The sequence below is a fragment of the Myripristis murdjan genome, chromosome 11 (genome assembly GCF_902150065.1).
Source record: "Myripristis murdjan chromosome 11, fMyrMur1.1, whole genome shotgun sequence".
Lineage (NCBI taxonomy): Eukaryota > Metazoa > Chordata > Actinopteri > Holocentriformes > Holocentridae > Myripristis > Myripristis murdjan.
In genome coordinates, this window is record NC_043990.1 from 10,513,973 (window position 1) to 10,541,073 (window position 27,101).

Consider the following 27,101-nt stretch of genomic DNA (forward strand, 5'->3'; position numbering starts at 1 on the left):
AATCTATGCTGTTCACTGTGATCATGACGTCACCTCAGCAGCAGAGTGTAGGAAAGCATATTTTTTTCCTAGGATGGCGAAGTCATGACCTAATTGACTTACATTCATTCTCTACAGCCTTATCCTAATCGCAGCCACCATCAGTTTATGCCTAATCCTAACATTAACCCTAACCTTAACCTAACCCAAACCCCAACGTTAAGACTCACCTTAACCCGTAATTCAAGATCACCACTGAATTGACTTCGCCTTCCTAGGAATGAGTATGACGCTCTAGGGAGGGAGCAGAATGTCGCTTCGACCAATAAGAAGCGTTTTATGCAAATGAGCTTCCAGACAGTCAATGTGGTAAAACGCAATCTGGTGTAGGGGAGTAGAAGGAGTCGGAGTTCACTCAGAAATTTGTGCGCCGCTTGTTTCTCTGTGTGGTACCGGAGCTGGATGGTTGCTTCATCGCTCAGAAAGTCCAACTTTTCGCTTCAGTATTCAGATGCGCGCTCTTTGATGCGATAAGCGGATATTTCACACTTTCCCGGAGTCCCAGAGAAGAGGCGAAGGCGCTCAACATGAAATACAAAGTAAGTGCATCTGCGGTGCAGTTGAGACAGCACAAGTTGGACTGTAACCCCGGATTGTTTTCTGCCTCAAGCTTTATTGTATGCTGTTGAAAAAGCCACTCTGGGAATTAAAAAAAAAAAAAAAAAAAAAAAAACGGTGTTATATATTAACTTATTGTTATTTGAAACTTTCCGCTTTGTGTTATGTTGGTGTTTTGAGCTTCTGTGATGAATCTTCTCGGTTTGTTTCACAAAACTCAACGGAGGAAATAGGGAATTGCACTTAAGAGAGTCAATGTGACACGAAGAGGATGCTCTGTTGCTTTTTTTTCTTTCCCTTTTTGTAGATCTTTGCCATGTCTGAGCGTTTTTAAAGTCGCCCTCCTCTTATTTATTTATTTATTTGTTTATTTATTTATTTATTTATTTCCGTGTATAAGTGCTAACTAAGGCGACAGGGCGTCTTGTGTTTTCATATGTCACCTTTGTCCACACATGCACTGCAGCCCAGGGGCGGAAATACAGTGATAGGTGACTCAAGACGCTCCTTTCTGCTTTAACCACCAATTAGTGAGAGCAGAGAATGTAAAAATGTCATACTCCTGTGATTTCTTTCCTTTCCTTTTTTTTTTTTTTTTTTTTTTTTTTTGCTATCCTCCATTGGCTGTGCTGTGTAGCCTGTTTGTGGGGAATGAACATTTCTCTGCGAGTCAAATTACTAGGTAGCAGTTAAAGGACACATTGGCACATTTATTATTGCTGTGCTCCATTACTTACGTCCTTTCCAGTGACCCCCCCCTCCCTCCTCTCCTCACTGCTCCAGGGGACTGTGAGGCTCCAGCTTTGTTTGGCCACTATTTTTTTTGTATTTACATTCAAGGGCAGACACACAAATGACACATTCAGTCGGGTTAATCTGACACCCTTGCTTGAAAAAAAAAAAAAAAAAAAGAAGAAGAAGGGGGGAATGGGGAGTGAGTCACATTCTCACAACATGTCAATTCTGCTTGGTGGCCTTTGGAAAGTCTCCAATCACACTTTCCCTGCGCACGTAGGCCGCTGTGTTTTGAATGACGCCGCTGGTCGACAGGGTCTGTTTTGTGATGAGTGGTTACAGCTCGGCCCCGGCCCCGGCCTCGTCGCAGGCACGGGAAGCTTTGGATTGGCTCCTGTGGAAAGTTGGCATCTTCTTGTCTTGTGGCCCTTCCATTCAGAACATTCTCTGGACGGCACTGCAGCTCAAAGATAGTGGGAAGATTATCATCTGACTGCGGTAGACGGTTTGGACCACCGCTTCATGAATGGAATGCTTTTGTGTGCCTAACACTATTTCAGGAATATAGGGCAGTCAGCAAGAGATGACTAGCGGAGTTGGTTGCCATGAAATCCCACTCTTCACGGGCATACGCAGCACCTCTAATACCCTTTAAATGTCATCGCCCTGCCTTATTCCTTTTATCATTTAGATGGATGTGCTAGATCCTGAACGCTGCCTCAGGGTGCCATATTTGGGAAGCAGAAACTCACGCTCTCTCATGCAAAGCTTTTTCAAAGTGTTATGGAGATTCAGGGGTATCATGGCTTCAGTGTTGGGCCGGCCGCTCTCTGAAGTGTGAAGCTGCTGTTTTTAGAGGTCTGGCGCGGTTTTCTACACTTGAAAGCAGCCCCTCTCATTGTAGACCAGGTCAGTTTGGGCCGTATCTTTTTTTTTTTTTTTTTTTCATTTGGGCCCGTTCCCTCTGCCCCCTCGGTGTCTGGCGAGTCCGGCCTCTCTGTGATTTGTGGGCGTGTGCATTGTGTATTTGCGTCATGGTCCTAACTGAGTCATTGTCCTGTTCAGTACACAGTTCACAGAGCGGAGTGGCGGGCCGGAGTTAATGGTGGTAATGGTTTGGGCACGCGGCCAGGTAGACCGAGGCTGAGCCCAGCGAGTCTTTCAGGCTGGGGAGAAGCTCCTGATCAAGGGGGGCGGCTCTGAGCAGGTCTCCTTGATGACTGCATTCATCCTAATCAGGGAGGTGGGACTGCGTGTTGATCAGAGGCAGATCTATTTTGAGAAACCTGATGAATGTCAGTCTTTCCAGGCTGTTATCTGCCTGTTGGGATGAGATCAGTATAGTATGCAGCCCTGCTGACGTAGAACTGCTGCTCCACTTCTCTCTCTCTCTCTCTTTCTCTCTCCCTCTGTCTCTCTCATATTCGAGTCATACCACAAAACCAGCCAGTGTTCTTCACCCATGATAACCTATCTACATTATGCAACTCAGCCAGAGGAAGGGCGGGTGGCAGGCAGGGAGAAAGTGTGAGGTCAGGCAGCCAAGAAAGACTTGACCTCTCCGGTTACACATTTTGTGTCAGCATATCTGCTCTGTTTTTTTGAGCTTCCCTCAAGTCAGCCACCCACGGGCGCCGTCCCCGCTGTCTTATCCCAGTTTAATTCTGCCGACAAGAAGCAAAGTCTTTCATGTCCCCTATCAGATCCTATCAGGTGTTTGCTCTTCATCTCGGCCCGGATGAATTATTTACAGCTATATTAAGTGCGACTTTCCTCACAGAGTGGTTAATGTTTCCACAGAAATGTAGCTAAGTGCGGCGGGTGGCTGTTGGCGGCATGTCACATGTCGCATGTCCTGAGGTGCGATGCCACCGGCTGCGGCGGAGCCAGGAGGCAACGGGTCCGGCCAGGGGCTGGCTCTCTCTCTGACATCAGAGACGCTTTCCAACAGGTGTTCAGGTGTGAACGGATGGCTTGTCTTCCATAGGTCACCTAATGCGTATAATCCCCCTGGTGAGTCCGTACACAGAGGGATCTCTTACAGCCCCAGTGAAGCCCAGGGATTTCTGAGGGTGACAGAGACAGAGAGAGAGAAAGGAAGAGAGAGAGATGATTCCTGCGGCAATTAGGAGTTATGACACAACTTTCTTTTCTGGGAAAGAGAGAATTTGAGAACCCCCCCCCCATACACACACACACACACACAATTCTTCCAATTGAAACATTTGTATACACACATATGCACACCCACAGCCGCCTTTTAAACTCATTCTTTTGCAGCTTACGTAACTGTAGCAGAAATAGCTTCACAACCACAGTGAAGAGTGATTAGGTGAGTCCATGTTCTGGCCTGAGTGGTGCAGTGTATATGTGTGTGCGTGCATTTTTCCTCAGTGTTTCTTTTTTATGGGTTCAGGTTCCAGGCACCGGTCCAAAGAGAGGGAGCTGGAGGAGAGCGAGGCAGACATTGTTCTCAGAGCCAGAGATCGAGGAGGGAGGGAGGAGGAGGATCTCTGGTGCTGAAAGGGACAGAAAATGAAAGGGATAGGAAGTTGTGGGGGGACTGAGAGGGCAAACAGAGTTGGATGTGTTGGGGGGGATGGGAGCTGGGAGTTTGAGGAGCTCCCCATGAGAACGAGGCACATTCCAGGCGCTCGTGCATGGGAAGGTTGTTCAGGAGATGCACATGATTGTTTCAAGATGCCCCCTTACATTGTTAATGAGGGTTTGTCTGGCAGCGGGGCGCACTGGGATACAAAGTCCTCGCTTTCTGTGCGCTGTGTGTTTGGATATGCAGGGGTGGCATTGTGTAGAAAGAGCTCTTCTCCAGAGACATTTGTATTCTCCAAAAAGAAGAACAGGGTTTATTCATGGTGCAAACTCGAGCCACCAGGCAAACAGTCGTCTCCTCTGTTAGAGTGTCTCTCTCTCTCACGATCGACCTTTCACTGTGGGAGTCGCCGGCACAAGATTTACAAACATTTAAGCAGTGACATGGCTTTTCTATGTGGCTTTTTTCTAATTTCCTATTACTTAACCTTAGAATTTACATTGAGTTAAATGCAAGTCCTTCATTAGAGTATTCTTTAATTAAAAAGTCATGTGAGTATATGCTCTATAACATGTGCAAAACATTCATCTAGATCTTTCTCAGCAAATTTCAGGATTCCCAGTGCCTTTCCTACTCCCAAGTCTGTCCCAGCTGAGGATTTTCAGCGAGCGCAAAGAGCTTTTCCCTCAGTCTGAAATGAATAGCAGTCCCTCCACCCCCCACTGTGCCCTCGCACCTTGGGCCAAGCATTAACATTTGAAAACGGTCAACCAGGGAGACAGACTACACTGTGTGCTCATGGCACTTAAAAAGACAAAAAAAAACAAAAACTGCCCAGCATCAGCAAAAACGCACATAATCATTTCCATTTGGGGCGGAAATCATTTTTGCCACCCCCTCCCTCCCCACGAAGAATGCCAGCTATTTTGCAGTGACATCTCCCAAGACCTAGAGGGCCACTGTCAACTTATAGCGCAGCCCTGTGGAGAGACGGTCCTCGTGTCAAACAGGCCATGAGCAGCCATGACAGCTGGGAAAATGGGCCTTTTTGTCACCGCTGTACCTTGGATTTGTTTGTGCTTTGAGAAGTTTGTTTGTAGTGTAGTGCTGTCCACAGTCATGTCTCTGCCCTGGGTGTGTCACTGCCTTGGTTCAGCATGGGCATTTCTTTTGTTAATAGCATGTTTTGTGGCCCGGCGGTCAGAGAGTTCGTCTCGTAAACACAATGTGAGAGGGCTGATTCCTGCATGGTTAGATGCCAGTCAGAGCCATCTAACCATGCAACAACACAACTGCAAAACACTGATAAGCCATGCACGCTGCCAGCTCATGTATGTATTTGTAATAACACTATGATTGTGCAATAGAGCAAGCAAATGGTCCATATTTGTAACTAAAATGTATTAAAGGAAAGCGATTCTAACTTGTAATAATCAGTCTACAATGTAGTTTTATGGTGATCATGTGTTGTCATCTACTTCAATTAATGTTTTGCTTCTTTTCCCAAAATGCCTTGCAACAACCTCAAGAGAAGGAGCCTGAACTTGCTGCATTCAGCCGCGGGTTATGTTTTGTAGATGGAGCGAACAATGGCCATAGCAAAGTAAAAGCAGGAGAGTGAGAGTTTTTTCTGTTTTTTTCTCTCCCAGTTGGCTGTGTCCCTCACATCAAATGCAGTATGTCTCGTGGCTGCATTGCATTCTGGTCTATTGATGCTGCTGTCAGAGGAGAAATTGGTATTTCTGTTTTTCTTACAGAAGTCTGAAATCTGGTTGGTGAACATCAGTGCAATTTTTTTTTTCCAATTGTTTGTTTTTTTGCAAGAATAAGTAAAATACACCACCCAGCAGCAAAAACAGGACAAAGCCACATTGTCAGAAACTGTTTTAAAGAGTGTTTTAGTGTTTTAGGCTGGATTTTTTTCCCCCTCTGTGTAAATAAATTATGCTCTCTTTATCTCAAATAGCCCTTATGTAGGGGAGGGGATTGTAGGCTCTGTTGTTGTTCGCATTGTGTTTGTGAGATCTTGGATTGTAGCGTGAAATCGGGGGGACAGTGCTGCAAATCTACATCTCATTGGCTATTCCTTTATGTAAAACCACTAAATGTGGCCCTGCACTTACCATAAAATATATTTAGCATCTTGGCCAGTTCGCCCATGACGGATTATCCCCTGTCTCCAGGGGCTACGACGATGCACTCAAGTACCCTCACTTGGCATCTACACCCAGCTTGGCAAACGTAACCCCTCCTCCTCCAGAGCTGAGCCCTTCTTGGCAGCAGACTCATGAATACCATCCATAGTGTGCTGTTATTTGTCAGTTTGGTTTTTTTTCTGGTGATAAATTTTTGACATAGAAGAGGGACGATGCATCCCTCGGTTCAATATATTGCAATAAAAAATGTGACAATGTGACAAAAATCAGATGGCTTCCCCAGCACAGTTTCACAAGTTGTCCATTGATATTATATTGTTTGCACTTTGTAGTGACGGTGTTTTTACATTGTTTACATTCTAGCAAGCCACTGCCAGTGGTGGAAAGATTGACTGTGCAGAAATTAACATAACTGTGCACAGACATACTTTGTTGATCCTATTGTGAGCATGTTGTCTCATCTCTGTATCGACCTCCACAGGTCAGAGGTCAGGTTCAGCTACAAGGCGGGGGGGGGGACTGCGGGGGATTCAGCATTTTGCTCCAAAACACTTCTGCGAAGCGGATGCTTGTCACGTCTTCTGGTTGAAGAACGGTCCGTCTTAACCACAAGCCCATGCTGCTGCCTCACAGCAGTCAGAACATCCTGGCATGACTTGCAGAATACGAGAGACAGCGTTATAAAACATGTTTGCCCGGCGGCCACAATTTGATACACATTTGAGAGAAAATATCCAGTGTAGCTTTCACGTCTAATTATAGATTGTCCTCGGTGTGCACGGCCAGAGCAAGGCAGCTCGAGATGTGAAATGATAAGTCTGTGTTGTGTATTTTTTTTTTTTTTTTTTTACTTCATCTCCATCTTATATCTGGGTTTCTCAGAAGACAGGAACTGCTGCGGGCTAAGGAGTGGGACGGAAACAGAGTGGAGGGCATTACGTCAGGTAACCTTTAAACATGACAGTCAAAACCAACTCCAGTGAATGGATGGAGGATGAGGAGCTGAGGACCTGAAGGAGGACAGTCATTATTTTTCCTCATAAATTACTCAGATCACTTCCTGTGATTTAGTAAATAGGTGTCTTGTAATGCTGTTGCCTCATGGAGGTTGGGTTAGCCTGTGATTGGCTTTGCTGTGTAACTTCATAAAACCAGCCCTCAGGGAGTCGGTACAAATATTTTACAGAGCTGAAGTGACTGAAGATTACGTTTTTCAGGGAAACTCCATGTTGGTGACACACACAGCTTCAGTGATGCAAAGAGAAGCCCACGGGCCGATACAGCAAATGCCAAGCCTTCGGATTGATGTAGCACAAGGATCAGCGGTTTGTCCCAGCATGCACTGTGGTTAGACACAACTTGGCACATCATATCCTGTCAGAAATGCCGTTGCCACGCTGTGACTGTTTAGATGTTATAACTGAGGGTGTGGAGATTTCCTCTGTGACACTATCAGAGTGTTGCAGCTCGTGAATCACAGACGAGCGAGGGAAGGCGATGGGTGTCATATTTACAGAAGACGTACAATAGCCTTTTATACAGCGCTTGACAAAATGAATGGACGCATTTCTGTCAGTCGGGAGGGGGGCTGATGTGCTCCATCCTGGCATTTTATCAAAGTGCACGTTGGTATTTGAATGAAAAACCATCACATTTATGTACTGATTGAAATATTTCTGTATGAATATTATAGTTATTTACATATTAAACATACTTATACCCTCCTCTGGATGTGGAGAAATATTGTCTTATATATATGTACATTTATTAAAACAACATACAGTGGTGGCTGGTGACTTAAAAAATTAGGGATGGTAGACATACTGTATATGTCCCTATGAAAATACGCCAAATTCAAATACATTCCATATATGGGTATTTAATATGGACATACATGCCATATATGGAAAGTTCCTGTATGTGCATATGTTACATTTTTGTATGGGATGATTTCTGTTGGACCACAACAGAAAGTCAATAGCTGCTTGAGTCATTTGACCATTAGGCTAGTGCCAGCCTGGAATAAGCTATTTATTGATTGCGGTTAGTTATCACTGCAGCTCTATTGAAGGTATTGATTTATTACTGTACGCACGAGGCATCGGTCAATGTGAGGCAGCCGTTCACGTGGTGGCTTGTGTTTGCCTCTGCGGCGAGGAGATGAGGATGATTTATGCCTCTCGAAAGTGGAAACGCTGGAAACGCGACATGGCTCTCTGGCAACGGAGAGACCGCTGCCGAAATGGAGGAGGTGAAGTTTCACCCCAGCCTGCTGTGTAATTATGTTAATACACATGACCACTAGCGGGGCTTCGAAAGAGGCTGTAATCAGTGGGTCAACCTTCCTGAAATCTGTCCAAATGAAGAAATTGCCATGTACTCTGAGCTCTGAACTGCTTCCCATGAGCCTGTCCTACCCAGAACCCTTCACACGGCCCATTTATTTGAACTGGCTCTCACCCGCAGCCGCCCGCACTCAGAGGAACGGCTCGTAAAAGTCATCAGGTCCTCATTATCGTCATTACTATAATTATTTTCTATATTTACCTATGTGAAATGAGGCCAAATGAGTGTGCTGGTTCACCCATTCTATGAACCACCCCGGGGCACGTGTTACAGTGGTATGGCCCTGATTCTCACACCGTCCCGCTGTTGAGACACTGCGTGGAGTTTAATAGCAGCAGCATGATGTTCTCACAATTGGAGCCTACCACTTTTTTGGGAGCAGGAGGCGGGCGGGTGTGCAAGAGAGGGGGCGGGGGGCGCGCTTGTTTGGGTCGAAAACACCCTTGTCTCTTTAAAATCAGGACCGCTCCCGTTGCCTTGGGGACCCAGATCTCCTCGAAGTGGTGTGGTCGTGTTTTTGGCTGCAGTGCCAGGGGAATTTCAACTGTTGTATTTTGTGAGCTCGTTTAGCCAAAGCCACCTTCATTATTATTAGATGGATGTGGACTCCGGGGAACGCTGAGCCAAAACCACCCAGAGAGCTCTTACTGAAAGCGAAGGTGGGGCTCCGTTCGGCGGTGGGGTTGCGTAAGACGGAGTATTTTATTTTTGGAACGGTCAGCACAAGGTTTGCGCACTCACAAATGAGTTTAGGCGATCTGTGCTCAGGCGAGACGCCGGCGGAAAATGCCTTGTTGACGTAGAGGCGCGTGAGTCACAGGCGTCTCCCCGAGCTGAGAGGCTCTGAGCGGAGAGAGGGGCTGGACCGGCAGCTGGCTCGGGGTCTTCATGTGCACATCCATCCTGCTCCAGGTGTGAATCTGGACAGCTCGGCCTCATACACGATTCCACGCTTTCTAATGACAAAAACATATGAGACCGTGAGGGTTTGTCCAAAGCCAGATGTTGCCAAGCGCAGACTGAGACCTGAGAGGCCCCTGACACACTGTTGGTGTGTGTGTGTGTGTGTGTGTGTGTGTGTGTGTGTGTGTGTGTATTTTGTACCTCAGTTGCCATCATAAACACAAGGTAAATGTCCTCTGGCACATATTCCTCTTTAGTAATTAGGCCAAAGTCTGTTAAATTTATCTTCATCACCGTGGTATCTGCCCGCCATGTGTTTGAGTATCTGAGCTGTCTGTCCCTACTCTGTATTCACCCGATTTTTTTTTTTTTTTTTTAAACTAAAGCAGCTTATAGCCAATATTTTCAGCTGGAGTTCAGTATCTTAATATTTGAAAATCGCTATGCAAAAAAAGAAGCAACAAAGAAAACTTAAACCTCTTTACTTGAATGTTTGAATAAGCAAAATGAATAAAAAAGGAACACTTCAAATGCAAATACAAACAATATTTTTTGAAAAAAAGTTTGAAAAAAGGACTATAGAGAATAACCTCTCTCACATGAGAGAGGAAAGACATAAACATGCCAGTATCCGATATTCAAAAAGGCAGATATTGGCCTCACCTCCTAGTCCTGCTCTTTATACAATCAGCTGCTTTGTGCTTTTCCATAAGTGTTTTTACATTTCCATTGGCAGCTAGTGGAACGCTACTCATCTCAGTGAGTAAGAGCTTATGAAAGATAACTTCCTGGAAGACGTACTCATCTGGCCTCCAGCGCAGGGGCCCTTCCTCCCTGGCCTCCCTGACAAATGGCAAACACGTGTTTACAGCAGGATCGGCGGCCAGTGATGGAGTCCCCTTGTTATGACTAACCAGTGTTTTACGCCGGCGATCTGACGCCCGTGTTAATAGTCAGTTTCACCTGCTGCAATTACAGCGGTGCAGCGGACAGAGGCAAACAAAAACAAGCAAACAGGAGCTGATTTTTCCCTGTTGCACCACTTCAAAAGGATCTGCATATTTCTGTCAGCCATTATGGTGAACAACCTGTGTGAGTCATTCAGTATGACTCTCAGCATTGAGATGTTTCGAAGAGCTGTGTGTCTCTCACGGTCCTTCAGATCCGCAGTTTGTCCAGATTATGGTGTTCAGTGACAGTTTTGGAAGTCGACTTTGGCCAACGTGCTGTAAAACTTTTGCTTTGCTCCTCCAGGTAGTGATAAAGTAATCATGATTTCCATTTGTATTGTATTTGCTTTTACCCACCCAGCCAGCCCCAGTAAAACGAAACCATGGTGAGAAAGAGGTTATGTGTGTGAAAATGTGTCAACCGGTTCCCATTTGGGATCTCTGTGGTCCTGGGACTTACCACAACAGCTGAGGCGCCGCCTTCATGTTTATCACAGCGTATTTCCACAAAAATCACTCACGCTGATGTCAGAGTTATGCAGAATTGTTACCTCATCGATTGCTAATGGTGATTACCCTGCTGCGGTGTTTGTGGTCCTCCAAGGTGGATGCTTATCGCCACAACAACTTGAGATCAGCATTGCACTTGATATATGATTCATATTTTGTTTTTAATATATCCTTTTTCTGATCTCTTTGGTTTGCCTCTCTTTTTGTACAAAATATGCATCAAACCTTGTAAGGAATGGGACAGTATGTCTGTGTGAATGTGTTGCTGGTGGCACTTTAAAATGCTTGTTAGAGATGAGCCTGCAGTGCCGTGTGGAGGAATGGCACATTTTAAACACCATCTTTTATCCGAGCTGGTCTTCACAAAGGTTAACCACACTGCGCTGCCCAACCACAGGTGTTTTTGGTGCGTATTTGTGTTCGTGGGCACACTGTTTTGTGTTGTGTGCGACTGTGAGAATATGTGAGTGTGGTAATACTGACATGTTTGTTGTTACTGCAGCTGGCTGCAGCAATCACTGTAATCAGCGGACAAAAGGGACTAGGCATAAGTATGATATGTCTGTGTGTGTGTGTTTTGGGGGCGATCCTCAACCATCTTCTCCTCTGAGGAAAATTTAGGGGAGTTAAGCCCAGCAAGGTCATGCATCCCTACACAAACAGAGTATGACAGCAGTACAGTAGGCTGCTTTAAACAGTTGAGGATTAACCACTTAAACTCTGATTTTCCCTTAAATTTCCCAAATTTCATTCATTCAGTTGGTTAAAAAAAAAATTCAGTATTCAAACCCAAGCTGCCATTATTTTATGAAACCAAATGGAAATATCTAGATGTCTTGTGCATCATTTTATGCAGTTTCTTGTAATTCAGCAGGACATTTGTGGTATCTTTGGAAACCTTGGACTCGCCACTAGGGGATTCTGTATTCACACTGTTTTAGTGGAGTAGCATGAGAGTCCACATCAACACAGTAATCAGCATTTTGTTTCCTCTCGGATAGCCCTGCCAGCCTAGATCAAATTATTGGAGTGAACACACACTTGCCATCCGCTCCCATTGGATAACGGTGACCTCTGGGGTCAGGATCGAGCGCGATCCAGGCCCCGCAGGGCCGATAGTGGGGGTGTAATTGTGCGTCGGTGTCTCTGGCTAATGGCCATGACAGTGTACAGCACTTAGACAATAGCCAGGGAGGCCTGACTCACAGTGAGAGATAACGATGCTACGGGCCGAGGGAGTTTCACATGGGAACCTTGTGAATCAGGCCGGGTAGGAAAGGGGAAGGACAGCGAAGGTTCATGAAACCATCAACCCAGTAGCAGCCGCAAAGCGGACTTCCTGATTCCCACAGTGAGGTAGAGACCAAACCAAAAGAACCAAAAAGAAAAGAGAAAGGACTAAGAGAGAATTTGATCTGAAAAAGCAATAGAGAGATATTTATTTCCTTTGACAAGCTTGAACAGTTTATGCATACTTTTTCTTGTTTATGCGTTTCCTCATCCCTGCTCTGCAGAAATGTCTGTTTTCAATCCAAATGTGCATGTAGTGTGTCAGATTAGGAATCCGGTTTTATCGTCTGTCCAGCTCAAATCATCTGATCTGAGTGAATCTAAGCCCACTGTGCTGTAGCTCACTGTGTGGAGGGCTGAGAGTTTATAAAGATGAAAAGCAGATCTAAAATCAGACAGCACACACCACAGCTTCAAACCCCCAGTCCCTCTGTGGTTTGGACTTCATTTCGAAAAGAAATTATTTCTTGCCATTTTAATGCAGAGGCAGAGGCATAGGCTGTGCACACAAAGGCTGTGTTAACTTGTTTTGTACTGTTTTGTACAATCTGACTGGGCAGTGGTAGCACAAATGTTGCCATAAAACTGTTGATTCAAAACAGAGACCGGCTGGGAAAATGTGAGCAAGAAATGCTCTTCCCTCCCCCAGCATCTACTCTTAAGGTGCCCTTGGGCAAGGCACCCAGTTTCTATGGCTGGCAGTATAGACTGTTGTTGCACTGGGCAGTTCCCAAGTGTGACTTTGTGTATGAAGCAGCATATACTAAAAACGTTAAGTCCTTCCCCTGAATAAATAACAGCTAAAGAAAAAAAACACATGGGTACATTTTACTGAGGCGATTAGTGGTAAGTGCCCTTCTCACACACAATAGCGACACCCTCTAGGGCTTTCCACATCTCCCGATCTGTGGTTTGGAGTCATTATCCCTCACCACTCACTCACCAGCCCTTTTGATAGCCGTGCCCCGCAGCAGCACCCTGGCTGAGAAAATCCCATCAAGTTCAAATCATTTTGAGAGACATCTGGCGCGGAACAGGGGCTAATGCAATTCTGCAATTTTGCATGGAAATTTCTCGTGCAGCAAGAAGTTCACTGGCGTGTCAGTCACCATAACGTTCTAAAAATGTCACAGAGATGCAGTATGTGGTGGGAAACTGAAGTGTTGAGATTTGGTAAAATTTATTATCACCCGGAATATGTGACAGTATGGACATTGGTGCTATTTCTGTTTATAATTCGATCAGTAATGGCAAATAAAGTTCATATTGCTGTCCTCTGTCTGTCTCTCTGCAGAACCTAATGGCCAAGGCGTTGTACGACAACGTGCCGGAGTCCCCTGAGGAGCTGGCCTTCCGGAAAGGGGACATCCTGACAGTCATCGAGCAGAACACAGGAGGCCTGGAGGGCTGGTGGCTCTGCTCTCTGCATGGCCGCCAAGGCATCGCCCCCGGCAACCGCTTGAAGCTGCTGATCGGGCCCATGTTCGAGGGCCAGTCCTCAGCTGCCGCCAACGCCGCCACGTCCGCCCAGCCCCTTCCTCAGAGCTCGGGCTACCAGCAGAAGGCTGGCGCAGCCCAGGGGCTCTACCAGGTGCCGCCGCAGCAGCAGGGCCATCAGGGGATTTACCAGGTTCCTGCGGGACAAGACATCTACCAGGTGCCACCAAGGAGCACCCTGGCTTCTGACAACACACCCAGCAAGGTGAGAGAGATTTAAAACAAAAAACAAAGTTACAGCCCATTTACTCGTGTAGGTCAAGTTTCCATTTTGCTTAATCACTTTGCAAGTCATGCCACATGTAGTTAGGTTTTTTTTGTCATTTTGTTTTAAAACCAAGCTTGAAATGCACTGCTGTTGCAACTGACAAAGACTCAAAATGAAGACATGGATGTGAAACTAAAGTTTGTAAGGCAGCATGTTTTTGGGCGATTACTTCCTGGCGGAGACTTCAGTTGCTCCCTGTGGGTGTCAGGTGATTGACAGTCAGCAGGGTAAGGCAGCACTGGAATATAAACACTCAGCTCAGGCTGAATACAGCAGAAACTTTGGTAAAACTAAATGAATGCCTCATGTTTACTGTGATGGATTATCTAGCTCGGGCAATTTTCAAATATGTGGAAGGATATTGTGTAAGAGTGAGTGGCAGCAAATGGCTTCTTCTGAAGGGAGGAAAATGGACCCTGATGTCTGCAGCCACTGCAAGGAGAAACCACCAGGAATAATGGAAAGGATAGGGGTATCCTAGATGATTCCCATAAATGTGTAAAGACAAAAGCATTATCCTTTACATGCAATAGTGGAGAGAGGAATCGGAAGATGGAGAAATGGAAAAGGGGGAAATAGAGAGAGAAAGTAAAATGGATACTGTTCAGCCGCAGCCTGCTCACTGGCTTCTGGGCAGAGACAGCTCTGGGATCAGAAAGGATTGGAAAAATAACACAAACTCTGGTGGATGTGGCCTGCGCTGGCAAGTGTGGGCATCAAATGTGATAGGACATGGCATTTACGCATTTACACAGCGACCTGTTATCCTGCCAGTCTGCCGTGACACTGCACCAGCATGATTGCACATACACACACACACACACTCGGGTCCAAAAGCCAGAGGGATTGTGGGTCTGCAATGTGAGCTGCGGACAGGGTGTGACTGCCCGGGCACTTACCACAGAACAGGGTAGTGTTTTTATGCAGCGCTCCCATTTGGCTGTACTTGTGCACTGGCGAGCTGTGTGTAGCCGAGCCAGTCCAGCCACAGAAGGGCATTGGATAGGGGAAGAACTTGTGGAAAAGCAAACAGCACAAAGCTGTTTTTTTGGGTGTTTTTTTTTTTTTTTTTTTTTTTTTTTCATGGAGCCCAGCTGCCTCAGTGTAGGTTTCAAATGCTGTACACAGGTCACTGGAAAACTCATCGCACTTGGCTTGGTCATTTACAGTACATCTATTTATACATTCCTCCAGGCAGTGCATCCATCATTGGTACATTTGTGTTTTTGGTTGTTTTTTTTATTCGCTGTATGGTATATCATTTGAGCCATATATCTGAGGCTGTCGCAAAAAAAAAAAAAAAAAAAGTCAGGCCAGTTATAGCACAGAAAGACAAACAACCGATTTTCCAGCAAGTCTCGCATCACTTCTCATACATATGCAGGGAAATCATCTGGACACATGGGAGCTTTGGCAAGGGTGTGTGTTCCAGCATGGACACATGAGGAAAAAAAAAATGAGAGGGGGAAAATGCTGCTGTTTATTCAACCGCTTAACTAGCTGTAGCACCTCATATCAAATCCTCCCTGCAGGACACGGACAGCAATTATATTCTGGATGAGATTTTTGTATCCTAGGGTCTTTTTTTTTCAAACTAGATGGCTGCAGCTGACATAGAAATGAGCTAAGGTGTGCATTTTGGTAGGTAAATATGCAGCAGGCGCCGCGAGCACAGCAGACTTTGTGTGATTCACTGCACAGGAGCTGGTTGTGATAAGTCAGATAGAGCCAGGGGCTGCGAGGAGGGGAGGGCTAGAACATGAGAGCTGTCAATCAACCTGCACATTTACAGCACTGTAGACACACACACACAGGTGCACACACACACACACACACACACACACACATAGACAGCAGTCCTGTCAAGCAACACCTCTCCTCTCCACTAACAGCCCACAGGACTTAACCGAGGAATGGTATTAAAAAGAGCTTTGGTGATAACATGGAAAATTAAATGTGCTTCTAATGAAAGTCGTTTTTGTGCCGGTAATCTGTAATCATGTTGTTGGGGAGATTCAATTAAGGTTTGGACCTTTAACAAACCCGCCAATCTGCGGGTATCAAAGTAGTTCAATTTTCAGCTGTGTTCCTGTCCATTAAAGAGGAGGATGGCGAGTGTATGTGTGTGTTCGAAAGAATAGGGATGGATGGCAGCGTATTGATGTGTGTGACTGTGTGCACGTATACCCATGCATGAGTGTGTGTGTGTGTGTTAGTGTGTGTGTGTGGGCTCCAGGAATCCAGACAAGGCTCGTGTTGTTTTCCAAGGGCATCTGACTGTTGGCCAGAAGCACCATTAGCCCCGATGGCAGAAGTAGAAAAACGGAGAAATTGTCCACCCTAAACTTGAAAACACATCTAATTTTCTTTGTTTTGGCCTTCCACCCACACCATAACTCATGCATTCAACCCACAAAAAAAAAAAAAAAAAAAAAAAAAATGGAGCTGTTCAAAAACACTCCCATTCAAATTTGGTAAACTTGAAAATGCTGCCAGTTCAGTGTTGTGGTGTGGACGGGGAAAAGTGTGCTTTTTGAAAACACTATTGTATGATTGTAATGTCATGTAAGCGGTGGTCTTGTATCAAGCGTGCACAGTCGGGCCACACATACATGCTCCATAGGAAACTGCTTGTTTAATGTAGCTCCAAAATGGCGTTTTCAGATTTACCTCTCTTAGTGTGGACAGACACGACACGGCCTGAGAAATGACCTCAGGGTTTATCTCCTATCTCATCAGTGTTTTGCTCCTGTCTTAATTTATTGTCAGCACACGAGGCCGCTTAATTGTGTTGCACCGTTTATGATGATGATGTTTGTTAATATGAAATCCACACCGCCACCTTTGATCTTTACGATACCGGAGAACTTTGCCGTGCTGTTTGTCCTTGCTGATCCCTGTTGTTGACAGGCTCCGAGCGTTGACTCATGCCAAATGCGTTAGCCAGTCGTGGCGTGGCGTGCTAAGAGATGACGGAGCTAAGGAAAAAAAAAACAAAAAAAACAGAGATTTGTCAAGCGCATAGTGTAAACAGGCATCTGCATGTACGCACAGACTCACGCTCGCTTCCCCAAATGATTATGGAGACTGATGCAGGCGTCCTAGACTGATAATCCCCTCTCATATTACTCTAAAGCATTCATCCCCTCCCACAGAGAAAGGATCCCATATGTCCTTCACCTCGTGTGTGCATGCACCCGTGTCTGCTCACATCCTCCAGTATGCATACTCGGGTTTGCATGCCAGCCCCGCTGTGCAAATCCAGATTGGCGACCGGTTATTTTTGATTCATGTGGCGTGGGGCTTTGGTATATAAAGGCACACTGAGGTTTGGCGCTCTCTGCCTCTCTGGCTGTTTGGTTTGATGCTGCGGCCTCGTCCCCGTGTGACCCCGCCGGGAGGGTGAGCTAAAGAGTCCCACAGCTGCCCCATTCAAGGCCTCAGCGCCGGGACAGTGTGGGACAGATGCCTGGGGCTCTCGACCACACAAAGAGTCTCCTCACACGGAGGCCAGGAGGAGCCTTGCACCGCCGGTTATCACCCTGGTGTTAAGAAGCCCGTTTCTCATCTGACCCTGCCCTTGATTTCCTCTTTTCTTGCAGCTCTGAAAGGTGTTTGTCTCACCCACACAGTCTGTTTCGTCCCCACGCTCCAAGTTCCTCTGTGCTGCTCCCCTCTCCTCCTCCTCCTCCTCCTCCTACGCCGCTGAGGTCGTGGTGTTCAAACATGGGTTGGGTTCAGAGTTCAAAGGCCCCCGCCAAGTTCCTTATCTGCTCCTTCCAGACGGCCTTTTTATTCCTCACTTCCTGGCTCTTGAGCTCTGCTCCTTCTATGGGCATTTCCTCCATCGCTGTGTCATACCCATACAGCCAATCTCTTCACTGGAGCCGTAAAGATGTTGGAGAATCACAGACGGGCCGGTAAACTCCCACGCAGCTCAAGGAAGCGCTCTGGGAGCCGTTTATGGGCCAGACGGTTGAAGGTGCGGCATCCACCTTGATAAAGTTCTGCCTTTGGAAGTAACCAGGTTATCTGTAATGAATAGCCTGTTTGTTTGGTGCGGGCCATATTTTCTCCTTCTAATCATGTGCAAAACGATCTTGGCACCAGATAAGTGAGTTATCCCTTCCTGGAGCAAGCCGGCTCCTTCAGACGCTCGTCTGCTCCTTATTGTCGTGGTTGTGATGAATCGCTGGCCCGTGAGATCCGACAGAGAGGGCAGGGTCATAAATCCATTGTATCACGAGTATTTTGCTCTGCCGTTTGCACACTGAACGACTCCCCTCCCTTGGAAGTTCAGAGCAGAGGCTGTGAAGGAGTAACACAGAGGTAGAGGACAGGAAATTCTTTACTGAAAGTTGACATTTTTCTCCACCGAGATCTATGTTTGTAGTCAGAACATTTCTCATCTCCTGTCCTCCACTTCTCTTGGGTTTTTTTTTTTTTTTTTCACAATTCCAGAGGATTGTCTTGTGATATTGTTTTCTTGGAAAGTAAACACTGGGATGCCAGACACGCCTTTAAAACTACCTCCGTCCACATAATCACGTTGAAAAATTTGGCTGGTCGGCGGATTAAGAAGCCTCTTTGATCAGAAGGGATGAAAGATGATCCTTATTAGCGCTAGAATCAGTGTGTTCTCTTTTAATGCTCCTCATTAAACCCGCTGTCTGTTTGGGTTTAGCCACTTGGAAGCTTTACTGAGGCGGCTGAGGGCCTCACGGGATTCAAGACTTAATTACCTGCATTAATTAGTTTGGCGCGTTAATAGGCCAGCGCAGCTCCAAGTGGTGGAAAGGAACATTATCAAGTAGCTCTGAGGAGCCTCGCAGCAAACGGCCGGGGTGAAGAAAATGGCCCTCAACGCTGCAAGTGAAACCCTCTTTCTGTGATTCAGCACAGCGGAAAGAGAAGATTACAGTAACTCTGCCGAACACGAATCATATAGATATCGCCACTCTCACCTAAACTGTGAGTGATATGAGTAGTACAGTGCAGACAGTGAGCCATCATTGTCATCTGTATGCCATCTGACCTCTGGCTTGCCTTGATAGAGTTGTTGATTTGTGTCATCAGGCCATTAGCTGAGGAAATTATTTGCTGCAACCAATGAAAAGGTGTGAAATGACAGTTTCCTGTTGACTCAAACTGAAACTTACACCCCCTCACCCCCAAACACCCACACACACACACACACACACAGTCTTGTATGAATGCCGTGCAACCTAAACACTACAAGTCCAGGTACAACAGCATTGCATGGCGTCTACATCAAATCCAATGTCAGCTCATGTCTCTAACAAACATGTGAGGTAATTGTTGACATTTTGACTCTAAGCTCTAAAATAAGACCAAAATCAAGCTGAAAAATCCAACCTGAGTTTGCAAGGGATGCTAGGTAAACACTGTGTTGCTGAAAGAGCCATGAGTCATTCACCATAACTATCAAGAGTGTTAAGAAAGGCCTCTGTTTGGCTCCTCGGGGCACCAGTTTGAACCTGATCCGTCTTGAGTCACTCCCAAAGTCTCTGATTCCTCCATGAAGGAATCCTAAGAGCCCGTTCCCCTGAGTGGGAACAAATGTTTGCTCAGTCGCCTTGACGCTTCGTGATGTCATCGCCACTCCTCTCTGAAAGCGGGCCACCACCTCCGCAATAAAAGCACCGACCTCATCGGACGCGGTAAATATTTACCCGCCGGCAATTACAGGAGCGCCGAGCGGCCTCGGTGCACAGCCTGCTGGGTAAACAGAGGGCGGAGATGCGAAATAAATGAGCAGTGTGTGTCTGGCAGCGGCTGAGAGGAGCCACTGATGGGAAGAGTACTACTTAAACCAGTGACATATACCTGTGGAAAAGGGCACCGGGCCCTTTCACAGATACTCCTCTGCCATCTGCACAGGATGACTGAGTCCAAACAGAGATCCCCTTGTGTGCGTTCGCCGAGCGCTCGCACACAGACGCGCACCGCAGGGACAGCGGCGGGGCTGGAGTGACCTTTTACCAAGGAAGACTCCGTTGTTGCTGCTTTGTGAAAAGGGTAGCTCGCTCCTGCTCTCATGTGTCTGGTTAACACACCACGGGAGTTTTTTTTTTTTTCCCAGGCGGAAGGTGTGCGAGCATCTGTGCGTGAGAAGACCCCAGAAAAGGAGCGCGGGTATTTATTCCTACGCTGGTTTATTTCAGAGCCCACGTTGACGCGTTTAAAGCCCACAGTGTACGTTTCAGCTCTGACCCCACAGGCCCTGTTGGGATGATGTATGCACGGACAGGAATGCCAACAATGAACACCTTAAATCACAGTGGGGTTGTTCATATTAGACTTATGAGAACCATATGGACTACTGTTGCTCAGACTCACTTCGCCCGAGATGAATGGCATTCCTTTCCATACTAGGCTACATACTCGCATTTTCCGTCCTACCTCACTTACCTCGTTCCACAAATCGCTTTTTCACAACCGTCCCCCCTCTCTGCTCTCCTCTCCCTCCTCAGAAACATTAATCTCATTCTGACTTGGCTGGGCCTGTGCTGGGGTTACGGCTCCAATCATTCAGGCTCTGATTATGTCTGTGCAGTACGGGCGAAGGTATTAGGATATTAGGTTGGCTATACAGGGACTCAGATTGGATACCGAGACTGAAGTCTCATACGTCCCTGGAGACTTTTCCTCTCTCTGCCAGGAAGCCATGCGTATGGTTCCTATTTTCAACCCCTGTTAATGAACCCTGCTTATTTCAGTGTAGTGATAGTGGTGTGTGGGGGCAGGGGAAGAGAGGGGAAGGAGGGGAAGAGGGGTACTGGGCTCAGGGAAGGACATTCCCCGCATTCCTCTGTCTGTCTGACGCAGCAAGGAGGTCTGCAGCTCTGCTTTTTGGGGGGATACAAGGAGGCAGGGGGAGGGGATGGAAAAAGAGGGATCAGGCGATGTGGAGGGGCTGATAAACACTGACGGGAAGGACGGGAGGGAAAATGTGATGAAGAAAGGAAACTGGGGCAAAAAATGCAATAGGCATAGCTGAAGCTGGTGTCACATCTGTATTTTTTTTTTTTTTTTTAACTCTGAGTAGAAATGACGTTTGAGTGAGATTCTCTAGGTAAAGTCTGACACACTTTAATGATTCAAGTATGATTTTTTTTTTGTCCCACAACACAAAATGACACAAGCACAAAGGCTTGAAAAGGTTTTGATCAGTCTCAAATCTTCATATCTTTATTTTGCCAGTTGCTGAGGTCTTCTGGCTTTTCAAATGCACTTTACAGCCTGCATGCTGTTCTGTTGCTTTGGAAAAAAATGATAAACAGTTTTATTACTATAGTATTTTGTTTTGTTATATGTTACCTCTTCACTAGACATTTCCTAGAACTAGAGCTAGAGCTTTAATTGTGTGTGAGTATAGCCCTTATATTTCTGTCTGTTCCAGGCTGCCATAAATTTTGCCACAACCCACTCGATGCTGTTCCACTTCCTCGGTCTCATGTAGAGAGGATGATGAAAGTCATAAATTACTTAATGTCCCTTTAATCATAAAACTGCATCTGCTGCGGTGCTAAGTAAAATGTATGGGATTTATGATTCAAGCTTTTTTCAAACGACTGTATTTTTTTGGTCACAAGACCAGGTCAGTTTTTTTGTCCTTCAGCCCTGCAGTGTTGCCCTCTTTTGAGACATCACACCTCATCTCACCTCAGTCCACTGGGTCTGAAGTCACGGGTTTCTTTGTGGCTTTTGGGCATTTAAGCATTTTAGTTTTGAGACCAAGGACCCTTGGTTGGTCTGCTCCAGGCTTGTTCATCACGTGGTTCGGAGAGTCCTCCACAAATAGCCTGAAACACGGCGCAGGGAGGATGTAGGCCCGTCTCTGTTGTCAGAACTTATCTGGCTCAACTTTAATCACTTTGTCACTGGGTCACTTCAGGACTTGAGGAATAGGAAACAGGCAAAACTGTGGAGAGCCAAGACAGTTTGAGGATTTAGCGGCTGGAGGGGTGTGTTTGCAATTTGCAATAGTGGGTGTTTTTCTTCAGAGTTGTTCTGCCCCAGGTGTCGCCTTTAGACAGGAGCACTGATTGTTTTTCTGCTCTCTCTCTCTTCCCTGCTGTGAATGGACAGGTGGTGACCCCGACCAGAGTGGGACAGTCCTACACATACAGCCCCGGCCAGCACAACCAACAGGACCTCTATGATGTCCCACCCAGCAGATCACAGGGGGTAGGTGTCTCATATTTCCACAACATTTCAACCTTCCAGTGTACTTGCATATGGTACAAACGATGCATCTGCTTTATAAATCTAATTATGTTAAAAGCCAACAATGCACATTTGCACATTCTGCATAAAAAGGTTTTTAGATGCAAAAGAGGGATAAGTTACATTTTGGCTGAAAATGGGTTTAACATATTATCGGAAAGCTCTTTTTGATCTCTATCTGATTTAGTTATTAACTAGATTAAAATAAAGAAGATCATCCAAGTGTCTAAGCCTGCAACCCTAGATTAAATATGAGCATCTGCACGTAATAGCTGTTATAGAATATCCATTTTCTGTTTTAATCTTAGTAGCAGCATGAACAGTATCATGTTTCTTAATAAAAAAAAAAGAATCCAAGCATTTTAAACATCTTTTTGTGCTCCTCTTCAGTCACTTTCATTATATTTCACTGCACTGACTTGGAAATTTGTGCATCTGTGAAATTCAAACATCTGTTAATCTGTAAATCTGTCAATGCTCAACATAGCAAGAATTCTCCTAAAGGCAACACAAGTTCTGTGTGAGCATAACAGAAAAGCTGCATCATTAATCTTCACTGTGCTCTACATCTTGTGTTTTTATTTGTATATTCATTTCTTCGCTGCTAAACAAGACGAGCACAGTCGCCGCTCAGTTGAGGCGCACAACATCTAGACATAAATTATCCCAGTCGAATAAAATCAGCTTCAGTAAGCTGTAATTTACATGTAATTATTGCATGATTGCCATTATTTTGCATAATTACTGAGAATCCCTCGGTAGTGTGCGATTACAACTCAAGCCATAACTACCATGTTAAAGGTCGTTCCACCCTTTTCAGTGTTTTTCTTACGTTCTCGTTTCAGGTGTATGATATTCCATCTAGTCAAATGTTGGGATCGCCGTACCCCGGACAGCATGGCAGCGCCCGGTGCCAAGGGGTCTATGACGTACCTCCATCTCAAATGGACCTCAGGACACAAGGGGTTTACGACGTACCTCCCTCTGCACAAGGGGTAAAAGAACATTTCACCAAAACCAGTAGAACTTGTACCACAATCAAAGGACACATCAGTCAGTCACTCCATTCATTTCAGTCAAATAAAGTCGAATTAAGGAAGTGGTAGTCCACTTATGTCCGGAATATGTTATTTTGTGTTTATTGATACAGTTCCTAGTATTACTCGTCATTGCCTGTAATAAATGAATAATACGTCAAGTGATCATATTTATGACATTCTTGCGGTGCCACTAAATGAGAGCCTTGCCTGCCAATAGTGTTCAACCAAAACTCCTTGAGTGTGGTTCTGTGCCTGTGAACTCTCCAGCAGGGGAAAAAGTCAAGGACATAACTCTTTGCTTTCCAGACCCTCTAAGATTTCACCAGACTTCCAGACCCAACCAGGCTTAGGGCCATAAGTTTGTTTGTAATAACCTGAAATATGCCGGGACCTGTTATTTGCGTCGTACCTAATTACAGCTTGGGTAGGCCTGTCTAGCTGCAAAGAGTGGATTTCAAGGCTGATGGAAATCACTTGCAGGCCACCATTTTATTCACCCCGCTGCTCTCCTGTGCTTTGTGCCATGTACGTCAGAACGCATAGTCTGCACTGTCAAGACACTGTAGTTCCTGGGAATGTAATGCTTTAGTGCTATATTCTGACTGACACTGCATTAGAGGGAGGAATCTGAGGGAGGGCTTTTGAGGTTTGCAAATATAGTATCTGCATGCAACCAGGAGGCCTTCCACTTCCTCAATCTCTAACTGCAATACTGCTGTACACAGGACATCCGGTGAGAAGTTTCTGTATGACTTTGTGTTTGCACTGTATATTAACCTTATGACACTCCCCTTCACAGGTCTACTCGGTGCCTCCCTGCAGAACCAACCCTGCCCTCCAGGATGGAAACTATGACTTCCCGCAGCCTCTCAAACACAAACAGGAGGGCATCTACGACGTACCCCCGCCCGCCCACAAGCCCACACAGAGCCCCCAGTCTCACTATGACTTCCCCCCCAGCTCGGAGCCGACTGCCCATCACCACCACCCTAACACCAGAGACAGTGAAGGCATTTACGACGTGCCTCCCCCTGCCCTTCATTCAGGAGCAGGTTCTCCAAACGATGTATACGACATTCCCCGGGGCATGCACCCCTCCCAGCCGAGAGCCTCACCCGCGGACAGGGACAGAAGCAAGGGTGTGTATGACATCCCTCCCCAGGATGCTCGGGCGATAGCAGATGTGACGGACAGCGTGAACCGTCTGTCGTTCTCCAGCACCGGCAGCACACGCAGCAGCATGTCCACCTCCTCCTCTTCGACGGGCTCCAGCTCTGAGGGCCGCCTTGCCCTGGATCTGGACGCTGCTGTGCAGAGGCTGTACCGCCTGCAGCAGGGCGTGGAGGCCTCGGTCGCCGCCTTACAGAGCTTTGCAGCATCCCCTCACTGGAGGACTTTTCCCTTCATGGAACGCCATGCCAACGATGTCCGCACCGTGCTAGACAGGGTCCGGGCCGGCCTTGGGGACTTTGTCGTGTTCGGAAGAGGAGCTGCAGCGAACGCCACTGCTCTATCTGACTCCAGTCTGCACAGTAAGCTGAGAAGGCAACTGGGACGACTCGAGGACTCCCAGCAGATCCTCTTGCAGATCTACCAGGCCTTCGAGAACTGCGGGTGGGCTCTTAACGCCCTGGCCTCCTCCGCCGCTGCCAAGCACCACAACAAGACTGATGACCTGGACCGCTTCGTTATGGTCTCCAGGACTTTGCCCGACGACGCCAAGCAGCTGGCCTCCACGATTGGCAGCAATGCAGAACTGCTGTTCAGGCGGGCACCCATGGATGGGTCCTTCTCTAGAGGGAGCACACCCGATGAGAACATGATCCACCCACTGACCACCTCCTCCTCGGATAATGACAACTACGGCGGTCAGACCAAGCCTTTCCCTGTGTCGACCAGCCAAGATAAAGACAACATGAACAGTGAGAAGTGTGTTAAAAGCTGGATGGAGGACTACGACTATGTACATCTGCAGGTAAATCATAAACAAACCACCTGCAACATGATCTGTTATATTTCTACAAGAGCCTGAATAGGAGTTTTAGATTCTTGTGTGACTTATTTTTAATTTATTGCAGTCCAAATTAATTTGCTTTACTCCTTTAAAGTGAATGTACACCACAGGGAAAATGTTGTCAGTCATTATCCGCAGGTATAATATCAGGGCCAGACTAGGACTGTGTGTGTGTACATAATATTTGAATGCTTTTTCTCAACTATTTCACTTCTTCCTCAGGGCAAAGAAGACTTTGAACGTCAGCAGAAAGAGCTGCTGGAGAAAGAGAACATCATCAAGCAGAGCAAAGTTCAGCTGGGACAGGAGCAGGTAAGGTTTTCTCGCTCCTTTCACTTTCAGGGACATTATTACACTGATAAGGAGGGCAGTTGTTTTTTTTGTTTTTGTCATTGCTTTGCCTTTATATAAACATTAGTCATACATATTAAGGTATTTATGATTCACAATATAAGTTGGACACACAGCTGTTGACCTCTTGGGTCTCTTGAGTGGAGAGACCTACTTAGTGACGAGAGCAGGCCAGAGAGAGTCAAACATTTGGAGCCCTGTGCTCGGCTACCCACTGGCCAGCTGGCAGCTCACAGCTTTACACAGAATACAGGAATCAGGAGATTAACCTTTTCTCTCATATAATCTGCAACATTTTTTCCTGTCAGTGGTTGACAATGGAATTCCCTTTGGTTCCCATTTAGCGTGTCTTGCAGCAAAAGGAAAATTTTTAATCTTTCATGACACATTTTTTACAGATGGGGAGGGGGGGCCTTGACTAATATCATATCCTCATTAGCATATAATCTGACATTTAGAGCACATTATGGGTTTACAGATAAGGATAGAAAGATATTCTTAGAGTGTCATAGGTGTGACTGATATAGCAACATCTCTGTAAAAATCAGAAGGACACAGTAAATAGCAAGTTAGGAGACATGGGGGATAATCCTCTCAATTCTTTCGCCCTTGGCAGATCAATCAGTTCAAGAAGCTGGAGCAGGAAGTGATCAAACCGGTGGAGAATGACATCACTCAGTGGATCTCACACCAACACCCTGCTGGAACCTCGGCTTCCTCATCGGACTCTTCGTCCTCCTCCTCCCTGGGCGGAGGGGGAGGCCATTTGTGCGGGCGGGACCGTCAGCTGCTGGGCTTCTACTCTGAGCAGTGCGAGCAGCACTTCGTCACGCTCCTCAACGCCGTGGACGCTTTCTTCAGCTGCGTCGGCGCCGGGCAGCCTCCCCGCATCTTCGTGGCGCACAGCAAGTTCGTCATCCTCAGCGCCCATAAACTGGTCTTCATCGGAGACACCCTGTCCAGGCAGGCGACCACGCCCGAGGTGGCCAACAGGGTGATGAACTCCAGTAACGTGTTGTGTGACTTACTAAAGACCGTGGTGGCTGCAACCAAGACGGCGGCCCTGAACTACCCCAACACAGCTGCCGTCCAGGAGATGGTGGACAGAGTCACTGATCTCTCACATCATGCACAGCAGTTCAAAGAACAGTTGTTGCAAATGGCTGCATTGTGATCTCCAGCTGTGTAACTCGTCCATCGGGTCCTGTACATTTCACCACAGACACCATGTGTACATTTATCTATCATAAATATAAATATATATATATATATATATACATATATATATATATTGCCCTTCATTAATCTTTGCGTGTTTTGGATGTTGTAAATAGTCTTGTTCTTTCTGTTCTGTAAATATTTGCTCTATTTTTGTGTAGATTGTTTTATATTATGGTATGAATATATAGATACAGTATTGGTGTCTCTGTAGGATGGACATATTTTCACAACATTCCTGTCGCATATTACGAAGCACCTTATGAGATGTCCTATTTTTTGTTTTCACTCCGTAGAATGTTGTCGATGCGCCCTACTGCTGGATGTTGACAGTAGATCTCAGTGTAAATCATTTTAATGTCAGTCTCACCTTTTTCTTGCGGGTTTGGGGCTTTCCACAAAGTAAAGGACTGTTCTTAAACATG

The 27,101-nt window shown here is 46.2% G+C and overlaps 1 protein-coding gene across 1 annotated transcript; it reads left to right on the forward strand.

The window, feature by feature from the left end:
- Positions 1-366: 366 nt before the first annotated feature.
- nedd9 (neural precursor cell expressed, developmentally down-regulated 9) lies at positions 367-27,101 on the forward strand. Its single transcript, XM_030064277.1, has 7 exons — positions 367-578; positions 13,333-13,740; positions 21,916-22,014; positions 22,899-23,048; positions 23,893-25,068; positions 25,330-25,419; positions 26,075-27,101. The coding sequence occupies exons 1-7, from the start codon at positions 567-569 to the stop codon at positions 26,630-26,632; spliced, it is 2,493 nt and encodes an 830-aa protein (XP_029920137.1). The 5' UTR covers positions 367-566; the 3' UTR covers positions 26,633-27,101.

Bases quoted from the DNA above. Each gene is read 5' to 3' on its own strand.
- nedd9 (XM_030064277.1), top strand. The intron at 13,741-21,915 runs GTGAGAGAGATT...GTGAATGGACAG, and splicing joins CTGACAACACACCCAGCAAG to GTGGTGACCCCGACCAGAGT. The intron at 25,069-25,329 runs GTAAATCATAAA...CTTCTTCCTCAG, and splicing joins ACGACTATGTACATCTGCAG to GGCAAAGAAGACTTTGAACG.